The sequence below is a fragment of the Ranitomeya variabilis genome, chromosome 7, assembly GCF_051348905.1.
Source record: "Ranitomeya variabilis isolate aRanVar5 chromosome 7, aRanVar5.hap1, whole genome shotgun sequence".
Taxonomy (NCBI): domain Eukaryota; kingdom Metazoa; phylum Chordata; class Amphibia; order Anura; family Dendrobatidae; genus Ranitomeya; species Ranitomeya variabilis.
This window is the reverse complement of record NC_135238.1, coordinates 233,973,883-233,992,036: the sequence shown is the minus strand read 5'-3', so window position 1 is coordinate 233,992,036 and position 18,154 is coordinate 233,973,883. Positions and strand designations below refer to the sequence as shown.

At 48.0% G+C, this 18,154-nt stretch overlaps 1 protein-coding gene across 1 annotated transcript in view; it reads left to right on the top strand.

The window, feature by feature from the left end:
* Window positions 1–18,154, top strand: part of SLC11A1 (solute carrier family 11 member 1) — a 55,889-nt gene that overhangs the window by 10,305 nt on the left and 27,430 nt on the right. The window contains exons 2-8 of the mRNA XM_077273200.1: window positions 9,230–9,330; window positions 12,579–12,701; window positions 12,812–12,931; window positions 13,318–13,424; window positions 17,421–17,491; window positions 17,572–17,639; window positions 17,771–17,926. Of these exons, the coding sequence (XP_077129315.1) occupies window positions 9,230–9,330; window positions 12,579–12,701; window positions 12,812–12,931; window positions 13,318–13,424; window positions 17,421–17,491; window positions 17,572–17,639; window positions 17,771–17,926 (746 nt within the window). The remainder of the gene's footprint in view (window positions 1–9,229; window positions 9,331–12,578; window positions 12,702–12,811; window positions 12,932–13,317; window positions 13,425–17,420; window positions 17,492–17,571; window positions 17,640–17,770; window positions 17,927–18,154) is intronic.

Genomic DNA, 18,154 nt, shown 5'->3' with positions numbered 1-18,154 from the left:
TTAAGGCAATACTTTTCTTAATTGCAACATGTGAACATCTCCTTTAAGAAGAACCAAGTCTCTATGAGGTAGCGCAACTTCTCAAGCTGCAAGTCTGTTCGCAGTAAGGACTCCAATGCTGTTTCCAGGAACATTTTTTTTCGCAAAGAGTCCGTCTTTTATGTAAAACCAGTAGGGAGCACCTTTAAGAAGGTGCAAACTATATACAAGGAGTTTGTATCATGCATTGTTCATGATTCAGCAGTTCTTTGATAACTTGACAAAAGTAGAAAACAAACAAAAAGCAATAGGGATCACAGGTCAACAGAGGGATCCCTTTAAGAGTTAACCCTGGACGGGTTTTAGCAGCAAAACAGTGAAAAGTTAAACAGTTAACTATTTACAGTTTCAGGTTTCCGAGGTTTAGTTGGACGGCTTCCAGGGCTGCACCTGGCACTTAACCCTTCTTGGCCTGGGAAAAGTGAGGTCCAGGGTTATACCCAGTGCTGGACACACGCCGTTAATCTGTCTTGCATGTACGGTTAAATCAGACGCAGCGATGGAGGTCTGCGCAGCTTGAGTAGGGGCATTTGCTGCAGCAGAGGTAGCGGCTGCTGCAAGATCAGTCACTGGAACGGAGTCAGCAGCTGTGGCACTAGCAGTCACTGGAGTGGTGTCGGTCGTCAGGGCAGGGTCGTCCTTCATACCTGCTTCAGATGCGGTCCCTCCGGTGCCGGTCTGCTCTGCCTCCGCTGGGGTCTGGAACGTTGGTTGCGGGGCATTGCGCTGCGGCGTTGTCATCTCCGTTTGCAGCATCTCGCTTTCCGGCAGGGCCTTGCTTTCTGGCTTCGGAGCGCTGGAACTTCTTTCTTGCTCCGGACCAGATGAGGCTGCCGACAGATGTCTGGCGAGGCTCCCGACGATGGTCTTCTTCCACCCGGCCTCAGTGCTCAGCTGCGTCTGCAGGAGTTGGTGGGTCAGCTCATCCACTCCGGTCTGCAGGAGGTCAGCGTCAACTGCGGAGGTCTGGCTGCGGTGCCTCTCCGGGTAGCTGGGGGAGTCCTCGGCTCCGACCCCACGCTCCGGCTCCAGGCGGCTGGCCATGGCGTCCTCCATGTCGCTGACTTCTTCTTCCTGGTCCTTTTCCCGCTCTCTCCTTCGTGGACGGTTTCGCTTTTGTTGTCACTGCCCACCATTGAGGATCAGTAGGCGGATCTCGGCTGCTGACGGACACGTCCTCAAGGGGCAGAAATATTTAGACTGGGCGGCCATTGTCTTTCGCGCTCTCCAGTTTGTCTACGCCCACTCCACGCCCTTCTTCTTCTCCTGCGCTCTCCTTAGCGCTGTAATGGCGGCGGTTTTGGCGGGAACTTCTGGCGGCAAGTGACAATCCACAGTCTTTGCAATAAGTCACAGTCCAAGCATAGTAAATCACAGTTCCAAGGCACACATGACCTGATTCTTCAGGCTTAAGTAGATCCTGTTCGTGACGCCAAGTTTTGCAGCGCCCCCCCACCGCCGCAGGGCCGAGGGGGTACCCGGTACCGGGCCTCTGAGTCTCTGCCCTGGGGTTGTCATGGTGGCTAGGCCCGGTCCGTGGCCCTGCTGAGGGACGCCCAAATAAAGGGATGAGTAGTTCGATGTGTGGTGCAGGACGCAATCAATCACAAGGACACAGGGGTGCAGTCTCTTTACTGAAGGTCTCTGGGTCCTCAGTCCGGAATACGGTTAACCAGGCTGCGCAAGTCCGGCCGGTCCGATGGCGCCTCCAGAGTTCTCTTTGCAGGTGGAAATCTGTGCCTTCCTGCTAGCGCTATGTGTTGTGGTCCTCCCCTGCTGTGCTTACGGGATAGTCCCCACAACTGTTGTGTCTGTTTCTGAAGTTCCCTCACAACTCGATTAGATGATGTTCTGCTAATCCTCCGTCCCTCCCTGGTGTTATGGTTGGGACGCACCCGTATGATGGGAAGGCTCGGAGCTCTTCCGGGACCCTAGAGTCGCCCCTCTCCACAGGTTGCCCCCTATGTCTGCGTAGGTGATTTTAGTGAGACAGCCCGCCTGAGACTGACTGTCCTGCCGTTGGTTTGAAGTATGGCTTAGGGCTCTGTACTTCCTCGGCGTTCCGGCCGCCGGTTGTTTGCGCCTCAGTAGGATGTTGCCTCGTCTTACAGCACGACTCCTACTGGTATTCTCCTTGTTGCTTTGATCTCGTTTCTCACTCAGCACAATAAATCTCGCTTCTTATCCTTTCTTGGGGCACCGCCGCTATGAAGTGCAGGCGCGGTCCCGTGACGTTCTTTCTCGTTGCCAGGCCTCTGTCAGGATCCCACCCCTGACAGGGACCCTACCGAATCTTCCCCCACAACACCCTCTGCCACAAGGTGTTGCCTGGTTCCAACCCATTCAGCTTTCCGTCTAACTTCCTGCCCGACCCCCAGTTTTACCAGACTGTGAGGAGTGGCCTAATACATAGCGTCCTTAGCTCCCCCTGGAGGCCCGACTGTGAAATGTATTGGTGTATGTGATACCTGGTCAGATGAACTCCTTCAGTGCCATCAGACGTACCATAGCCCCCCTTAGCGGCAGAGCCACAGTACTGCAACGACCAGGACTCTGGGGCGCTGCAACTGCACCAGCAGAATAGTGAGCGCAGCTCTGGGGTATAATACAGGATGTAACTCAGATCAGTAATGTAATGTATGTACACAGTGACTGCACCAGCAGAATAGTGAGTGCAGCTCTGGGGTATAATACAGGATGTAACTCAGGATCAGTAATGTAATGTATGTACACAGTGACTGCACCAGCGGAATAGTGAGTGCAGCTCTGGGGTATAATACAGGATGTAACTCAGGATCAGTAATGTAATGTATGTACACAGAGACTGCACCAGCAGAATAGTGAGTGCAGCTCTGGGGTATAATACAGGATGTAACTCAGGATCAGTAATGTAATGTATGAACACTGTGACTGCACCAGCAGAATAGTGAGTGCAGCTCTGGGGTATAATACAGGATGTAACTCAGGATCAGTAATGTAATGTATGTACACAGTGACTGCACCAGCGGAATAGTGAGTGCAGCTCTGGGGTATAATACAGGATGTAACTCAGGATCAGTAATGTAATGTATGTACACAGAGACTGCACCAGCAGAATAGTGAGTGCAGCTCTGGGGTATAATACAGGATGTAACTCAGGATCAGTAATGTAATGTATGTACACAGAGACTGCACCAGCAGAATAGTGAGTGCAGCTCTGGGGTATAATACAGGATGTAACTCAGGATCAGTAATGTAATGTATGTACACAGTGACTGCACCAGCAGAATATTGAGTGCAGCTCTGGGTCCTGGCTGGGTGTGTGGACTTATGCTGTGGGGTGCTTCGCCCGAGCAGGCCGCATGTTACCGATGACTTTGGTTGGCCCGGACCAGATGTTGAGGATGTCAATGAGGTAGACCACTAGTTGAAAATAAAGATTTTACTGAGTGATAACTTGGCGGGGGTTATATACAGGAGATGGCGGGTACACAACTTGGTGAACGTTTCCTTCACAATGCGGAGCATTTTCCACACACAGTTTCAATTCCTCTTTACTCGCTTGTTCTCTGTCTTCACCACAGCCCGGCTCGATATAACAGTATAAACATACTGATCAAATAGTATATTAAACTATATTGAATCAAGAAGTGTTTTTTTTTTAATTAAAAATACACCTTTATTTAAACATACATAAAACATACACATAGAATTAAAATAGTGCCTCGAAACCAAGAACAATTGTATATAAGAGGTCAGCTAAAGCAAATACATATAAATATCCAAACAAATGAAATTATGGAAACTCCATTTCGCTCCTCAAGTGAATGTGAAGTGCTGACTATGGATATTAAACATAGCGTTCACATCACATCCTCTCCCAATTCCTCTAAATTTATATGGAAATTCCCTATTGGGTGAAGCAGATTGTGATTTTAAAGTGCAAATTCATCAATGCCTCAATATCCAAGTCCCATTTCACCTAAATGATTAGTTATAAAGGGTAATCCACAGTGACAGATGAAGAAGCATGTTTCCAAAGTGCAGGTGCATAGTGTAGAGTTGCAGCCCCTAGTAAACACATATTACCTGGATCTATATGCAGCTTCCCAAAAGTGATGCCTAGTGGCGCGCTGTACCTCTGAGAACCCCGACGCGCGTTTCACGATTGCTTCCTCCTGGGGGCGTTATACCTCAATATAACAGTCCAGTGACAGTCCTATTCTCAACCCGCGGTTCTTTGTCTTCTTTCCCCTATAGAGAACTATCCTGCCAGTATGGCCGATACTTCTCTTCTCTGTCTCTGACACTCAGGAACTCCTGTCCGGCTCACTCTCTTCATCTCACATACTCTGTCCCGTCTTGGCCCATTATAAACTCAGGGCCGTACTGTTAGGTGTCCGTTCCCTGGATCCATCTCCAATTCATCACTCTGCTTTCTGGTCACTTCTCTCCTACTTCCCGCTTGGATCTCGCTATCCTCTGTCATAGTCTCCTATCACGTTAGGGACACCAATGTCACGCGGCACTGCTCAGATCAGACCTTAGGTCTGCTTTCTACCCACACTGGGCCCTATCTAATATTCAGACAGGAAACTGTGTCTTTACCTTTACCACAGCCCCTCCCACCCTGGGCTAGTCCCAATCTTTAACTCTAACTCTCCCTACCATTGAGTTACACACATTACCAACATCATAAATACATATCGCAATTCACATTACACAATATTACACCGCTACCTTCCTGATAACTCAGGATCGGTACAGGATGAGTAATGTAATGTATGTACACAGTGACTGCACCAGCAGAATAGTGAGTGCAGCTCTGGGGTATAATACAGGATGTAACTCAGAATCAGTAATGTAATGTATGTACACAGTGACTGCACCAGCAGAATAGTGAGTGCAGCTCTGAGGTATAATACAGGATGTAACTCAGGATCAGTAATGTAATGTATGTACACAGTGACTGCACCAGCGAAATAGTGAGTGCAGCTCTGGGGTATAATACAGGATGTAACTCAGGATCAGTAATGTAATGTATGTACACAGTGACTGCACCAGCAGAATAGTGAGTGCAGCTCTGGGGTATAATACAGGATGTAACCCAGGATCAGTAATGTAATGTATGTACACAGTGACTGCACCAGCAGAATAGTGAGTGCAGCTCTGAGATATAATACAGGATGTAACTCAGGATCAGTAATGTAATGTATGTACACAGTGACTGCACCAGCAGGATAGTGAGTGCAGCTCTGGAGTATAATACAGGATGTAACTCAGGATCAGTAATGTAATGTATGTACACAGTGACTGCACCAGCAGAATAGTGAGTGCAGCTCTGGAGTATAATACAGGATGTAACTCAGGATCAGTAATGTAATGTATATACACAGTGACTGCACCAGCGGAATAGTGAGTGCAGCTCTAGGGTATAATACAGGATGTAACTCAGGATCAGTAATGTAATGTATGTACACAGTGACTGCACCAGCAGAATAGTGAGTGCAGCTCTGGGGTATAATACAGGCTGTAACTCAGGATCAGTAATGTAATGTATGTACACAGTGACTGCACCAGCAGAATAGTGAGTGCAGCTCTGGGGTATAATACAGGCTGTAACTCAGGATCAGTAATGTATGTACACAGTGACTGCACCAGCAGAATAGTGAGTGCAGCTCTGGGGTATAATACAGGATGTAACTCAGGATCAGTAATGTAATGTGTGTACGCAGTGACTGCACCAGCAGAATAGTGAGTGCAGCTCTGGAGTATAATACAGGATGTAACTCAGGATCAGTAATGTATGTACACAGTGACTGCACCAGCAGAATAGTGAGTGCAGCTCTGGGGTATAATACAGGATGTAACTCAGGATCAGTAATGTAATGTGTGTACGCAGTGACTGCACCAGCAGAATAGTGAGTGCAGCTCTGGAGTATAATACAGGAGGTAACTCAGGATCAGTAATGTAATGTATGTACACCGTGACTGCACCAGCAGAATAGTGAGTGCAGCTCTGGAGTATAATACAGGATGTAACTCAGGATCAGTAATGTAATGTATGTGCACAGTGACTCCACCAGCAGAATAGTGAGTGCAGCTCTGGGGTATAATACAGGATGTAACTCAGGATCAGTAATGTAATATATGTACACAGTGACTGCACCAGCAGAATAGTGAGCGCAGCTCTGGGGTATAATACAGGATGTAACTCTGGATCAGTAATGTAATATATGTACACAGTGACTGCACCAGCAGAATAGTGAGGGCAGCTCTGGGGTATAATACAGGATGTAACTCTGGATCAGTAATGTAATATATGTACACAGTGACTGCACCAGCAGAATAGTGAGCGCAGCTCTGGGGTATAATACAGGATGTAACTCAGGATCAGTAATGTAATGTATGTACACAGTGACTGCACCAGCAGAATAGTGAGTGCAGCTCTGGAGTATAATACAGGATGTAACTCAGGATCAGTAATGTAATGTATGTACATAGTGACTGCATCAGCAGAATAGTGAGTGCAGCTCTGGAGTATAATACAGGATGTAACTCAGGATCAGTAATGTAATGTATGTACATAGTGACTGCATCAGCAGAATAGTGAGTGCAGCTCTGGAGTATAATACAGGATGTAACTCAGGATCAGTAATGTAATCTATGTACACAGTGACTGCACCAGCAGAATAGTGAGTGCAGCTCTGGGGTATAATGCAGGATGTAACTCAGGATCAGTAATGTAATGTATGTACACAGTGACTGCACCAGCAGAATAGTGAGTGCAGCTCTGGAGTATAATACAGGATATAACTCAGGATCAGTAATGTAATGTATGTACACAGTGACTGCACCAGCAGAATAGTGAGTGCAGCTCTGGGGTATAATACAGGATCAGTAATGTAATGTATGTAGACAGTGACTGCACCAGCAGAATAGTGAGTGCAGCTCTGGGGTATAATACAGGATGTAACTCAGGATCAGTAATGTAATGTATGTACACAGTGACTGCACCAGCAGAATAGTGAGTGCAGCTCTGGGGTATAATGCAGGATGTAACTCAGGATCAGTAATGTAATGTATGTACACAGTGACTGCACCAGCAGAATAGTGAGTGCAGCTCTGGGGTATAATACAGGATCAGTAATGTATGTACACAGTGACTGCACCAGCAGAATAGTGAGTGCAGCTCTGGGGTACAATGCAGGATGTAACTCAGGATCAGTGTATGATCGGTAATGTAATATGTGTGTACACAATGAATTAATAATTGACATTTTGTCTCTGGAGTTTATATTCACCTATGTGAACACCTCAGCGCCTCATTAACCACTGTAAAATTATAAAGGTGAAGGAGTAGTATCTAAATTTTGTGTTTTCTCTGTTTTCTGTAGATTTAGATATAATGTCAGATTGAAGCAAGGCTGTAGAATATTTCTGTGGGATACATGACAGGACATGCAGGAAGTTCCCGGACTTTCTTGAACATTAATTTGTCATGGATCTCTGTGTGCAGCAGTTTTATACATGCTTTCCATTTTTTTCAGACATGTTACTTTAGATTCATTAGTTATTTTATAGTTTACTAGCAACTCCTCGCATTAACTGAAATAGGAAAAAAAGGAATAGAAAAATGCTGAAATCATCTCATTCCAAGACGCCTTTGACAATGAACACCAAGCACATGAGAAGTTTCTGCAAGTGTCATCTTCCAGAACCGGTCATCTGTTGTGATCAGGCGACACAGGAGTTATGAAACGTGGTGGTGACATATAGAACGTTGCACCATAGTGGAGCTCCCGGGCTGCAGCTGCCAAACTGGAAATTACATGGTGACTTGTGGGACCGGCCAAACAGTTGGAAGGGTTTGGGCTTGGGGGCTGAATCTCACCCTTTATCCTGCAGAACTGGTGCAATAGGTCCAGTGTGTACCACTTCATGATTCCAGTCACTTGGTAACATAAACCTTCTATTTAGCAGCAGTTTCCAGTTCTGTGAATGCAGCCTGCAGTGCAAAGAATGGAGGTCTTAATTCGGGATGTCATTTTGTGTATAATCATATTGTTACATAGACTGGAGGCGAAAGTGTATTTCTATGTCAGATATCTGATATGTGTTTAGGAAATAAATCTAAAGAAAAGGAAACATAATTACAGTAGCCGCAGAATCCTCCATTCTTTACACTGCTGGCTGCATTCAATTGGAAAATCGTGCAAAATAGAAGCAAACCTTTGTGCATACCGCCATATACATCTCACACGTTTACTCATTAAATACTCATACTTGCCAACTCTTACAGGCACTTTCCAAGAAGTTTAATGCTTTATTCAACCAAAAATGTTTACCCATAGACATGCCCTCCTTATTTTTAAGGTCACACCACCCCTCAACACCGGACCCCTGCACGTCCTGTTTTCCCCACCCCTAAATTCCAGTAGTGCATGCAATAAACATTGTGGAAGTTCATGTTTCCTTGAGTTTTGCTGAATCTTCTTGGACTCAAAAAGATCTTCTATTAATTTTTTAGCCTCCAAGACATTTCTAGAGAGTTGGCAAGTGTGCCATACCAAATACAGAACTCCCCAGATGCTACATTACAGAGAGAGTCTCCACTAGCAACACTGGATTATAAATGTGTATACGTCCTTGGATGGAGTCATGGAATCCTCCATTCTTTACACTGCAGTCTTCATGTGCTAATGAATAATGGACTATACTCGGACATCTGTAGAGGAGCCACAATTGAGAGAGTAGCAGACATGTTGTGTTTCCCCAGCCTTAAACCCTTTCAGATATCAGGCACAGTTACATGTAAAGCGCCATGGAATAAATGGCACTATAAAAATGTATAATAATAATAATAATTGATGAAATATCAATCCCTGGATACTTTGTGATCATTTGTGTCGTTCCCTTCATGTCAGGCATGACCCGACACATTGGACAGTGGACAATCAGAATATTGTGCGTGGAGGGGGAGGGGGCAATTTCAATAATATTTTGGGGAATTGATACTTTAGCAGTTGCCTTATATTATCTGTAGAATGAACCTACACAGCTGTAAGCAAAATTCTTCTTTCAAACTTGAGACACAATCTACAAGATTGGGGCAGTTGGTAACAAATAAAACCCTACATGATCCTTCTCACCTAATATGGCCAAATACACAATTATACATTATTTTAAAGTGAAACTTATTTTCCTTAAGATTCACCAAGGAATCGAGGATATGGAGCCATCGAAAGACACAGCAATGAAGAAGGATCCACTTATCTGGACGAGAAGATCTCTATACCGTCCACAGGGAGGGTGAGTTATGGATCTGATCATGGCTGTCTAATCACCTAAAATCACAAGTATCTGATAGTCCAGCAATGATTGTATTAAAATGTATTTATCATGATAAAATACGATAACTAGGGGGTGTAATAAATAATTGGGGGCACCATGATTAGCTTCCTCCCTCGAATAAACGGATATTATGTTTATAACATTTCCACCTTGTAAACAATGCTTGACTCTTGAAATGTGTCTTCTCTTAGATACATTGGGACCATGTGACTCTATAAAGAATCAGACCTTGTTCCCAAAATCCCAGATAAACATTTCAGATTCACAAGCTTGATGTCCCATTCCAAAAAGTAATTATTGCTGCTGGAACTGGGTTAGGTCACAAGTTAGGAATCATTTAGATACAAATGGTTGGGGGGCACAAACGATTCTATTACAATATTCACCACAAAAAATAATGGGAAAAGGCTAAAAAGATGCAACTTCCTTTTAAACTTTCCATTTTATGTCCTAAATGTATCTCTGGAAATCCCCTTTAAATATATCCTACTAGGATTTATGGAGGTAATAAAGGCATGGGCTCCTAATCTCTGATAAAACCTAATGGCTAGGGCACAAACCAAGGTTGTTAACTTCAACATGTAAATGAGATGTATAAAAGTCAAGATTTTCTGCTAAAATGTAACAGTGACACAAATCTTTACATATAATGGTTTACTGGTTAATAATACTGAGCCTGGTTATAGTCCTGGTGGTCTAGAGAAGTTTAGACGTTAATATTGAGCATTTATTATGACAGTGAAGGGGTTAATGTTGTTATTAGTGCTGATCTAGGATGCCTTATAAGTGGATACCAAATGACCCTGGTGGTTTTGTTTGGCTATAGGTGAATACCAAATGGTACGGATGCACACCTAATACATTTGGTGGTTTAGGTGGGTGAATACGTTAATGCTCTTATGTGTGGTAAAAAGTAATAAAAGGCTTATCTTTTTTTGTTTCATCTGTTTATTTTTTTCTGCTCAGAGCTTCAAATCCCACAGCAGCCGCCCACCACTAGGGGGAGCACCCTGTATACAGAGATACATAAGATCCTGTCTGCAGTCACCACTAGGGGGAGCTCCCTGTATACAGAGATACATGATAAGATCCTGTCTGCAGTCACCACTAGGGGGAGCTCCCTGTATACAGAGATACATGATAAGATCCTGTCTGCAGTCACCACTAGGGGGAGCTCCCTGTATACAGAGATACATGATAAGATCCTGTCTGCAGTCACCACTAGGGGGAGCTCCCTGTATACAGAGATACATGATAAGATTCTGTCTGCAGTCACCACTAGGGGGAGCTCCCTGTATACAGAGATACATGATAAGATCCTGTCTGCAGTCACCACTAGGGGGAGCTCCCTGTATACAGAGATACATGATAAGATCCTGTCTGCAGCCACCACTAGGGGGAGCTCCCTATATACAGAGATACATGATAAGATCCTGTCTGCAGCCACCACTAGGGGGAGCTCCCTGTATACAGAGATACATGATAATATCCTGTCTGCAGCCACCACTAGGGGGAGCTCCCTGTATACAGAGATACATGATAAGATCCTCTCTGCAGCCACCACTAGGGGGAGCTCCCTATATACAGAGATACATGATAAGATCCTGTCTGCAGTCACCACTAGGGGGAGCTCCCTGTATACAGAGATACATGATAAGATCCTGCCTGCAGTCACCACTAGGGGGAGCTCCCTGTATACAGAGACACATGATAAGATCCTGTCTGCAGTCACCACTAGGGGGAGCTCCCTGTATACAGAGATACATGATAAGATCCTGTCTGCAGCCACCACTAGAGGGAGCTCCCTATATACAGAGATACATGATAAGATCCTGTCTGCAGCCACCACTAGGGGGAGCTCCCTGTATACAGAGATACATGATAAGATCCTGTCTGCAGCCACCACTAGGGGGAGCTCCCTGTATACAGAGATACATGATAAGATCCTGTCTGCAGTCACCACTAGGGGGAGCTCCCTGTATACAGAGATACATAAGATTCGGTCTGCAGTCACCACTAGGGGGAGCTCCCTGTATACATAGATACATGATAAGATCCTGTCTGCATCCACCACTAGGGGGAGCTCCCTGTATAAAGAGATACATGATAAGATCCTGTCTGCAGCCACCACTAGGGGGAGCTCCCTGTATACAGAGATACATGATAAGATCCTGTCTGCATCCACCACTAGGGGGAGCTCCCTGTATACAGAGATACATGATAAGATTCTGTCTGCAGCCACCAGTAGGGGGAGCTCCCTGTATACAGAGATACATAATAAGATCCTGTCTGCAGCCACCACTAGGGGGAGCTCCCTGTATACAGAGATACATGATAAGATCCTGTCTGCAGCCACCACTAGGGGGAGCTCCCTGTATACAGAGATACATGATAAGATCCTGTCTGCAGCCACCACTAGGGGGAGCTCCCTGTATACAGAGATACATGATAAGATCCTGTCTGCAGCCACCACTAGGGGGAGCTCCCTGTATACAGAGATACATGATAAGATCCTGTCTGCAGCCACCACTAGGGGGAGCTCCCTGTATACAGAGATACATGATAAGATCCTGTCTGCAGCCACCACTAGGGGGAGCTCCCTGTATACAGAGATACATGATAAGATTCTGTCTGCAGCCACCAGTAGGGGGAGCTCCCTGTATACAGAGATACATGATAAGATCCTGTCTGCAGCCACCACTAGGGGGAGCTCCCTGTATACAGAGATACATGATAAGATTCTGTCTGCAGCCACCACTAGGGGGAGCTCCCTGTATACAGAGATACATGATAAGATCCTGTCTGCAGTCACCACTAGGGGGAGCTCCTCGTATACAGAGATACATGATAAGATCCTGTCTGCAGCCACCACTAGGGGGAGCTCCCTGTATACAGAGATACATTATAAGATCCTGTCTGCAGCCACCACTAGGAGGAGCTCCCTGCCTGCGGCTGAATCCCACTGACTACAGTACTAGCAGATACAATCTGTAAGGAGCGCCCTGTAGTAATGGCTTCTCCCAAAATGTGATATTTCTTCACCTGGGTGGGCAGTCTCAGCATGTGGACCCCATCAGTGGCTGTTACGTGGTCATGGCATGGCTCCAGCTTTCCCCTCTGATTTATGTGGGCCCATGGTTAAACTTATTTACCCCTTAGCCTGTATCTGACCCGCTTTCTGTCCTATGTCTCTGACCCCCTCATAGCCTGGATTCAGCTTCCGCAAGCTCTGGGCGTTTACAGGACCCGGGTTCCTTATGAGCATCGCCTACCTGGACCCTGGGAACATTGAGTCTGACCTGCAGTGCGGAGCAATTGCTGGATTTAAGGTGGGAGCCAACACTTTTACCCAAACTCAGTGTATAGTGAGATCCTCACCACCTGCAGGGCATTCTGCTGTCGGGTCCACACTAATGGTGTTATCTCTGTATCTTCCCAGCTCTTGTGGGTTCTCCTTGGCGCTACCTTCCTTGGTCTTATATGCCAACGGTTGGCCATACGGCTCGGTGTGGTCACTGGTAGAGACTTGGCGCAGATTTGCCGTGCTTACTACCCAAAGGTAAGGTCATACTCACCAGTCACATCACTGAGATTCCACATTTCCAGTCCTCCTCTCCCGTGACTCTATCTGATGGCGGAGCGGCAGAAGGTCCCATGCACAGGAGATCAGCCGCTGCCACTGCTCCATTGTGTATGGGCACCAGTAATCTGCTAGATTACATGTCTGACAACAGGGAGGATCTAAAATGTTGTCTGTTTCCAAGGACGACAAGGAGGATTCTGAAATCTGCTTTGAATGTGAATGGAAGTTGAAATAAGTAGAGAAGAGTTTGCAGACTTCTTTCCTGGGTTCTTTGGATTTGGGGGCAGATCTTGTGGAACGCCTCATGGCTTTGATTTCAGAAGACTTGTTCTGATATATAATCCATATTCTTTGTGCCTCAGGCTCCTCGATGGTTACTGTGGATCTTAGTGGAAATAGCCATTATTGGGTCAGATATGCAGGAAGTCATTGGTACCGCCATTGCTTTCAGCCTGCTGTCAGCCGGACGGTAAGATCCCCATATACTTACATCTGTCTCTCCAAGAAGTAGGATATGTGCTAGAAGCCGGTGGCTGTAACTGTGCGCTATAAGAGAAATTAATCTTCATTGCCAGCGCAGTGAATATTCATTTGTCTTTAACAGTGGGCACAGGGTTTATCCGAAGCCGCCGGCTCCTGCCTCTGTGACCTGCTGCTCCCCCTCTCCCACCATCTTTCTGGGACATTGACTCTTGTATAAGCTGCTGACTCCTGCCTCTGTGACCCGCTGCTCCGCCGCTCCCGCTCCTCCGGCGTCTTTCTGGGACAATGACTCGTGTATAAGCCGCCGGCTCCTGCCTCTGTGACCCGCTGCTCCGCCGCTCCCCCTTCCCTGCCGTCTTTCTGGGACATTGACTCGTGTATAAGCCGCCGGCTCCAGCCTGTGACCCGCGGCTCCGCAGCTCCTGCTCCTCTGCCATCTTTCTAGGACAATGACTCGTGTATAAGCCTCTGGCTCCTGCTTCTGTGACCTGCTGCTCCACCGCTCTCCCTCCTCCACTCTGTTTCTGGGACAATGATTCGTGTATAAGCCACCTGCTCCTGCCTCTGTGACCCGCTGCTTCCGCTCCCCCACTGTCTTTCTGGGACATTGACTTGTGTATAAGCCTCCGGATCCTGCCTCTGTGAACCGCTGCTCCGCTGCTCCCCCTCCTCCACTTTCTTTCTGGGACAATGACTCGTGTATAAGCCACCTGCTCCTGCCTCTGTGAACCGCTGCTCCGCCTCCTTTGCTGTCTTTCTGGGACATTGACTCGTGTATAAGCCTCTGGCTCCTGCCTCTGTGACCCGCTGATCCGCCGCTCCCCCTCCCCTGCCGTCTTTCTGGGACATTGACTCTTGTATAAGCTGCCGGCTCCTGCCTCTGTTACCCGCTGCTCCGCCGCTCCCCCTCCTCCGCTGTAATTCTGGGACAATGACTCTTGTATAAGCCTCTGGCTCCTGCCTCTGTGACCCGCTGCTCTGCCGCTCCCCCTCCTTTGCTGTCTTTCTGGGACATTGACTCTTGTATAAGCCGCCGGCTCCTGCCTCTGTGACCCGCTGCTCTGCCCCTCCCCCTCCTTCGCTGTCTTTCTGGGACATTGACTCTTGTATAAGCTGCCGTCTCCTGCCTCTGTGACCCGCTGTTCCGCCACTCCCCCTCCTCTGCCGTCTTTCTGGGACATTGACTCTTGTATAAGCCTCTGGCTCCTGCCTCTGTGACCCGCTGTTCCGCCGCTCCCCCTCCTCCGCTGTCTTTCTGGGACATTGACTCGTGTATAAGCCTCTGGTTCCTGCCTCTGTGACCCGCTGTTCCGCCACTCCCCCTCCTCTGCCGTCTTTCTGGGACGTTGACTCTTGTATAAGCCTCTGGCTCCTGCCTCTGTGACCCGCTGTTCCTCCGCTCCCCCTCCTTCGCTGTCTTTCTGGGACATTGACTCTTGTATAAGCCTCTGGCTCCTGCCTCTGTGACCTGCTGTTCCTCCACTCCCCCTCCTTCGCTGTCTTTCTGGGACATTGACTCTTGTATAAGCCGCCGTCTCCTGCCTCTGTGACCCGCTGTTCCGCCACTCCCCCTCCTCTGCCGTCTTTTTGGGACACTGACTCGTGTATAAGCCTCTGGCTCCTGCCTCTGTGACCCGCTGCTCCGCCGCTCCCCCTCCCCTGCCGTCTTTCTTGGACATTGACTCTTGTATAAGCTGCCAGCTCCTGCCTCTGTGACACGCTGCTCCACCGCTCCCCCTCCTCTGCCATCTTTCTGGGACATTGACTCTTGTATAAGCCGCTGGCTCCTGCCTCTGTGACCCGCTGTTCCACCGCTCCCCCTCCTCTGCCGTCTTTTTGGGACATTTGTTATGATCCGGTGGTAGGATGACAAAACTGACCTGACAGGTAAACCAGAATATTAGGACAAGCTCTGGGGATGTGGGAGCTATACTGACCGCAACCCTGATCCTATCCACACACACTAAAGGCAGCCGTGGAGCGTTACCTGAAAACCTAGACGCCTCTTCACAGCCTGAGAAACTGGCTACCCCTAGAGAGAAAGCAAAGACCTCACTTGCCTCAGAGAAATAACCCCAAAGTTTTAGACAGCCCCCCACAAATAATAACGGTGAGTTAAGGGGAAAATACAAACGTAGAAATGAAACAGGTTTAGCAAATGAGGCCCGCTAACACTAGATAGACAGAAGATAGCAAGGGATCTGTGCGGTCAGTACAAAAACTATCAAAAAACTATCCACGCAGAGAGTACAAGAACCCCCACACCGACTCACGATGTGAGGGGCGCACTCTTGCACCCCAGAGCTACCAGCAAGCGAAAAAATCACATTAAAGCAAGCTGGACTGAACTCATTATATACTGAGAAACGTTTTCAAGGAAATAATGAGCAATATGAACAAGCAAGACTTAGCTTCTCCAGGAGGAGACAGGTCACAAGGGAGGTCCAGGAGGAATCAGAACCAGTACTGAATACAACGACAGCAGGCAACAAGTAAAGGTCCAGGTGAGTTAAATAGGAGCCAGCCTAGCAGGAAATGATGCAGCTGAGCCCAGCTACAGACCAGCCATATCACTAAAGGCTACCAGAGGGAGCCCAAGAACAGAACTCACACAGTACCACTCATGATCACAGGAGGGAGCCCGAGAATGGAATTCACAACAGACATTGACTCGTGTATAAGCCTCTGGCTGCTGCCTCTGTGACCCACTGCTCTGCCGCTACCCCCCCCTCCTTCGCTGTCTTTCTGGGACAATGACTCTTGTATAAGCCTCTGGCTCCTGCCTCTGTTACCCGCTGCTCCTCCGCTCCCCCTCCTTTGCTGTATTTCTGGGACATTGACTCTTGTATTAGCCGCCGCCTCCTGCCTCTGTGACCCGCTGCTCCGCTGCTCCCCCTCCTCTGCCGTCTTTCTGGGACATTGACTCTTGTATAAGCCTCTGGCTCCTGCCTCTGTGACCCGCTGCTCCGCTGCTCCCCCTCCTCTGCCGTCTTTCTGGGACATTGACTCTTGTATAAGCCTCTGGTTCCTGCCTCTGTGACCCGCTGCTCCGCTACTCCCCCTCCTCTGCCGTCTTTCTGGGACATTGACTCTTGTATAAGCCTCTGGCTCCTGCCTCTGTGACCCGCTGCTCCGCTGCTCCCCCTCCTCTGCCGTCTTTCTGGGACATTGACTCTTGTATAAGCCTCTGGCTCCTGCCTCTGTGACCCGCTGCTCCGCTGCTCCCCCTCCTCTGCCGTCTTTCTGGAACATTGACTCTTGTATAAGCTGCCGGCTCCTGCCTCTGTGACCCGCTGCTCCGCTGCTCCCCCTCCTCTGCCGTCTTTCTGGGACATTGACTCTTGTATAAGCCTCTGGCTCCTGCCTCTGTGACCCGCTGCTCCGCTGCTCCCCCTCCTCTGCCGTCTTTCTGGAACATTGACTCTTGTATAAGCTGCCGGCTCCTGCCTCTGTGACCCGCTGCTCCGCCGCTCCCCCTCCTCCACTGTCTTTCTGGGACATTGACTCGTGTTTAAGTCTATTGGGGCGTTTTCAGCACAAAAAAATGTACTGAAAAATTCAGCTTATACACGATTATATACGGCATGTATTCAATGTGTGTATATATCTATTCTAACCTGTCAGTGTGATTTTACTGTACGCAGCACATGAATTGCCGACTTTTCAAAGGAGATCGGTGCATAAAATCGGACAGCGCTCCGCACCCATAGGCTTGCATTGCCGAGACTTGGGCGATATACGCACGCACGCTGAATACGCCTGAGAAAATTAACGCTGATGGGAGCTGCCCCATAGACTAACATTGGGCCGAGCTCTATGGGATGTTTTCTCGCACAGCACTCGCCCGTATTCTGCGCTAGTGTGACCCCGGCCTTAGGGGGATCTCATAGCTGGCACTATTATGGGGGATTGTGCCTGGTAATGTTATGGGGGGTCTGTGTAATATAGAGACCCTGCTCAGTATCTCGTGCATGTTTTGCAGGATTCCCCTTTGGGGCGGTGTTCTCATCACCATCATTGACACGCTCTTCTTCCTCTTCCTGGATAAATACGGTGAGATTACAGGAATATAATTCGGAGTATGTGACCGATCGCATATTCTCAGCCCTATCATTGTCCTGTGTTTCCTGCAGGTCTCCGGAAGCTGGAAGCTTTCTTCGCCTTACTCATTACTATAATGGCGGTGACATTCGGCTATGAGGTGAGGACGGAGATCACCGGGTCAGACGCACATCGCCCCCCATGCTCTGTGGCAGCCGTCACCATGTCCATAGATCTGCACTGACCCTGCGCTCCGACATTCATAGTAACTGTTTTCCCTCCATGTTGCAGTACGTGGTGGTGCGTCCGGACCAGCGAGAGGTGATAAAGGGCATGTTCTACCCGTATTGTTCCGGCTGCGGATCTGAGGAGTTACTCCAGGCTGTCGGCATCATTGGCGCCATCATCATGCCACACAACATCTTCCTGCACTCCTCACTCGTCAAGGTCATCTCATGGGCTTTGTATGCCGGGGACTTCTATTAATAGGGGGCTCAGTTACATGACATTCCAGGTTCATGACTCCATAGGGTATGTGTCCACGTTCAGGATTGCATCAGGATTTTGTCAGGATTTTCCATCAGTATTTGTAGCCAAAACCAGGAGAGGAACAATTAGAGGAAAAGTATAATAGAAACATCTGCACCACTTCTGCATTTATCACCCACTCCTGGT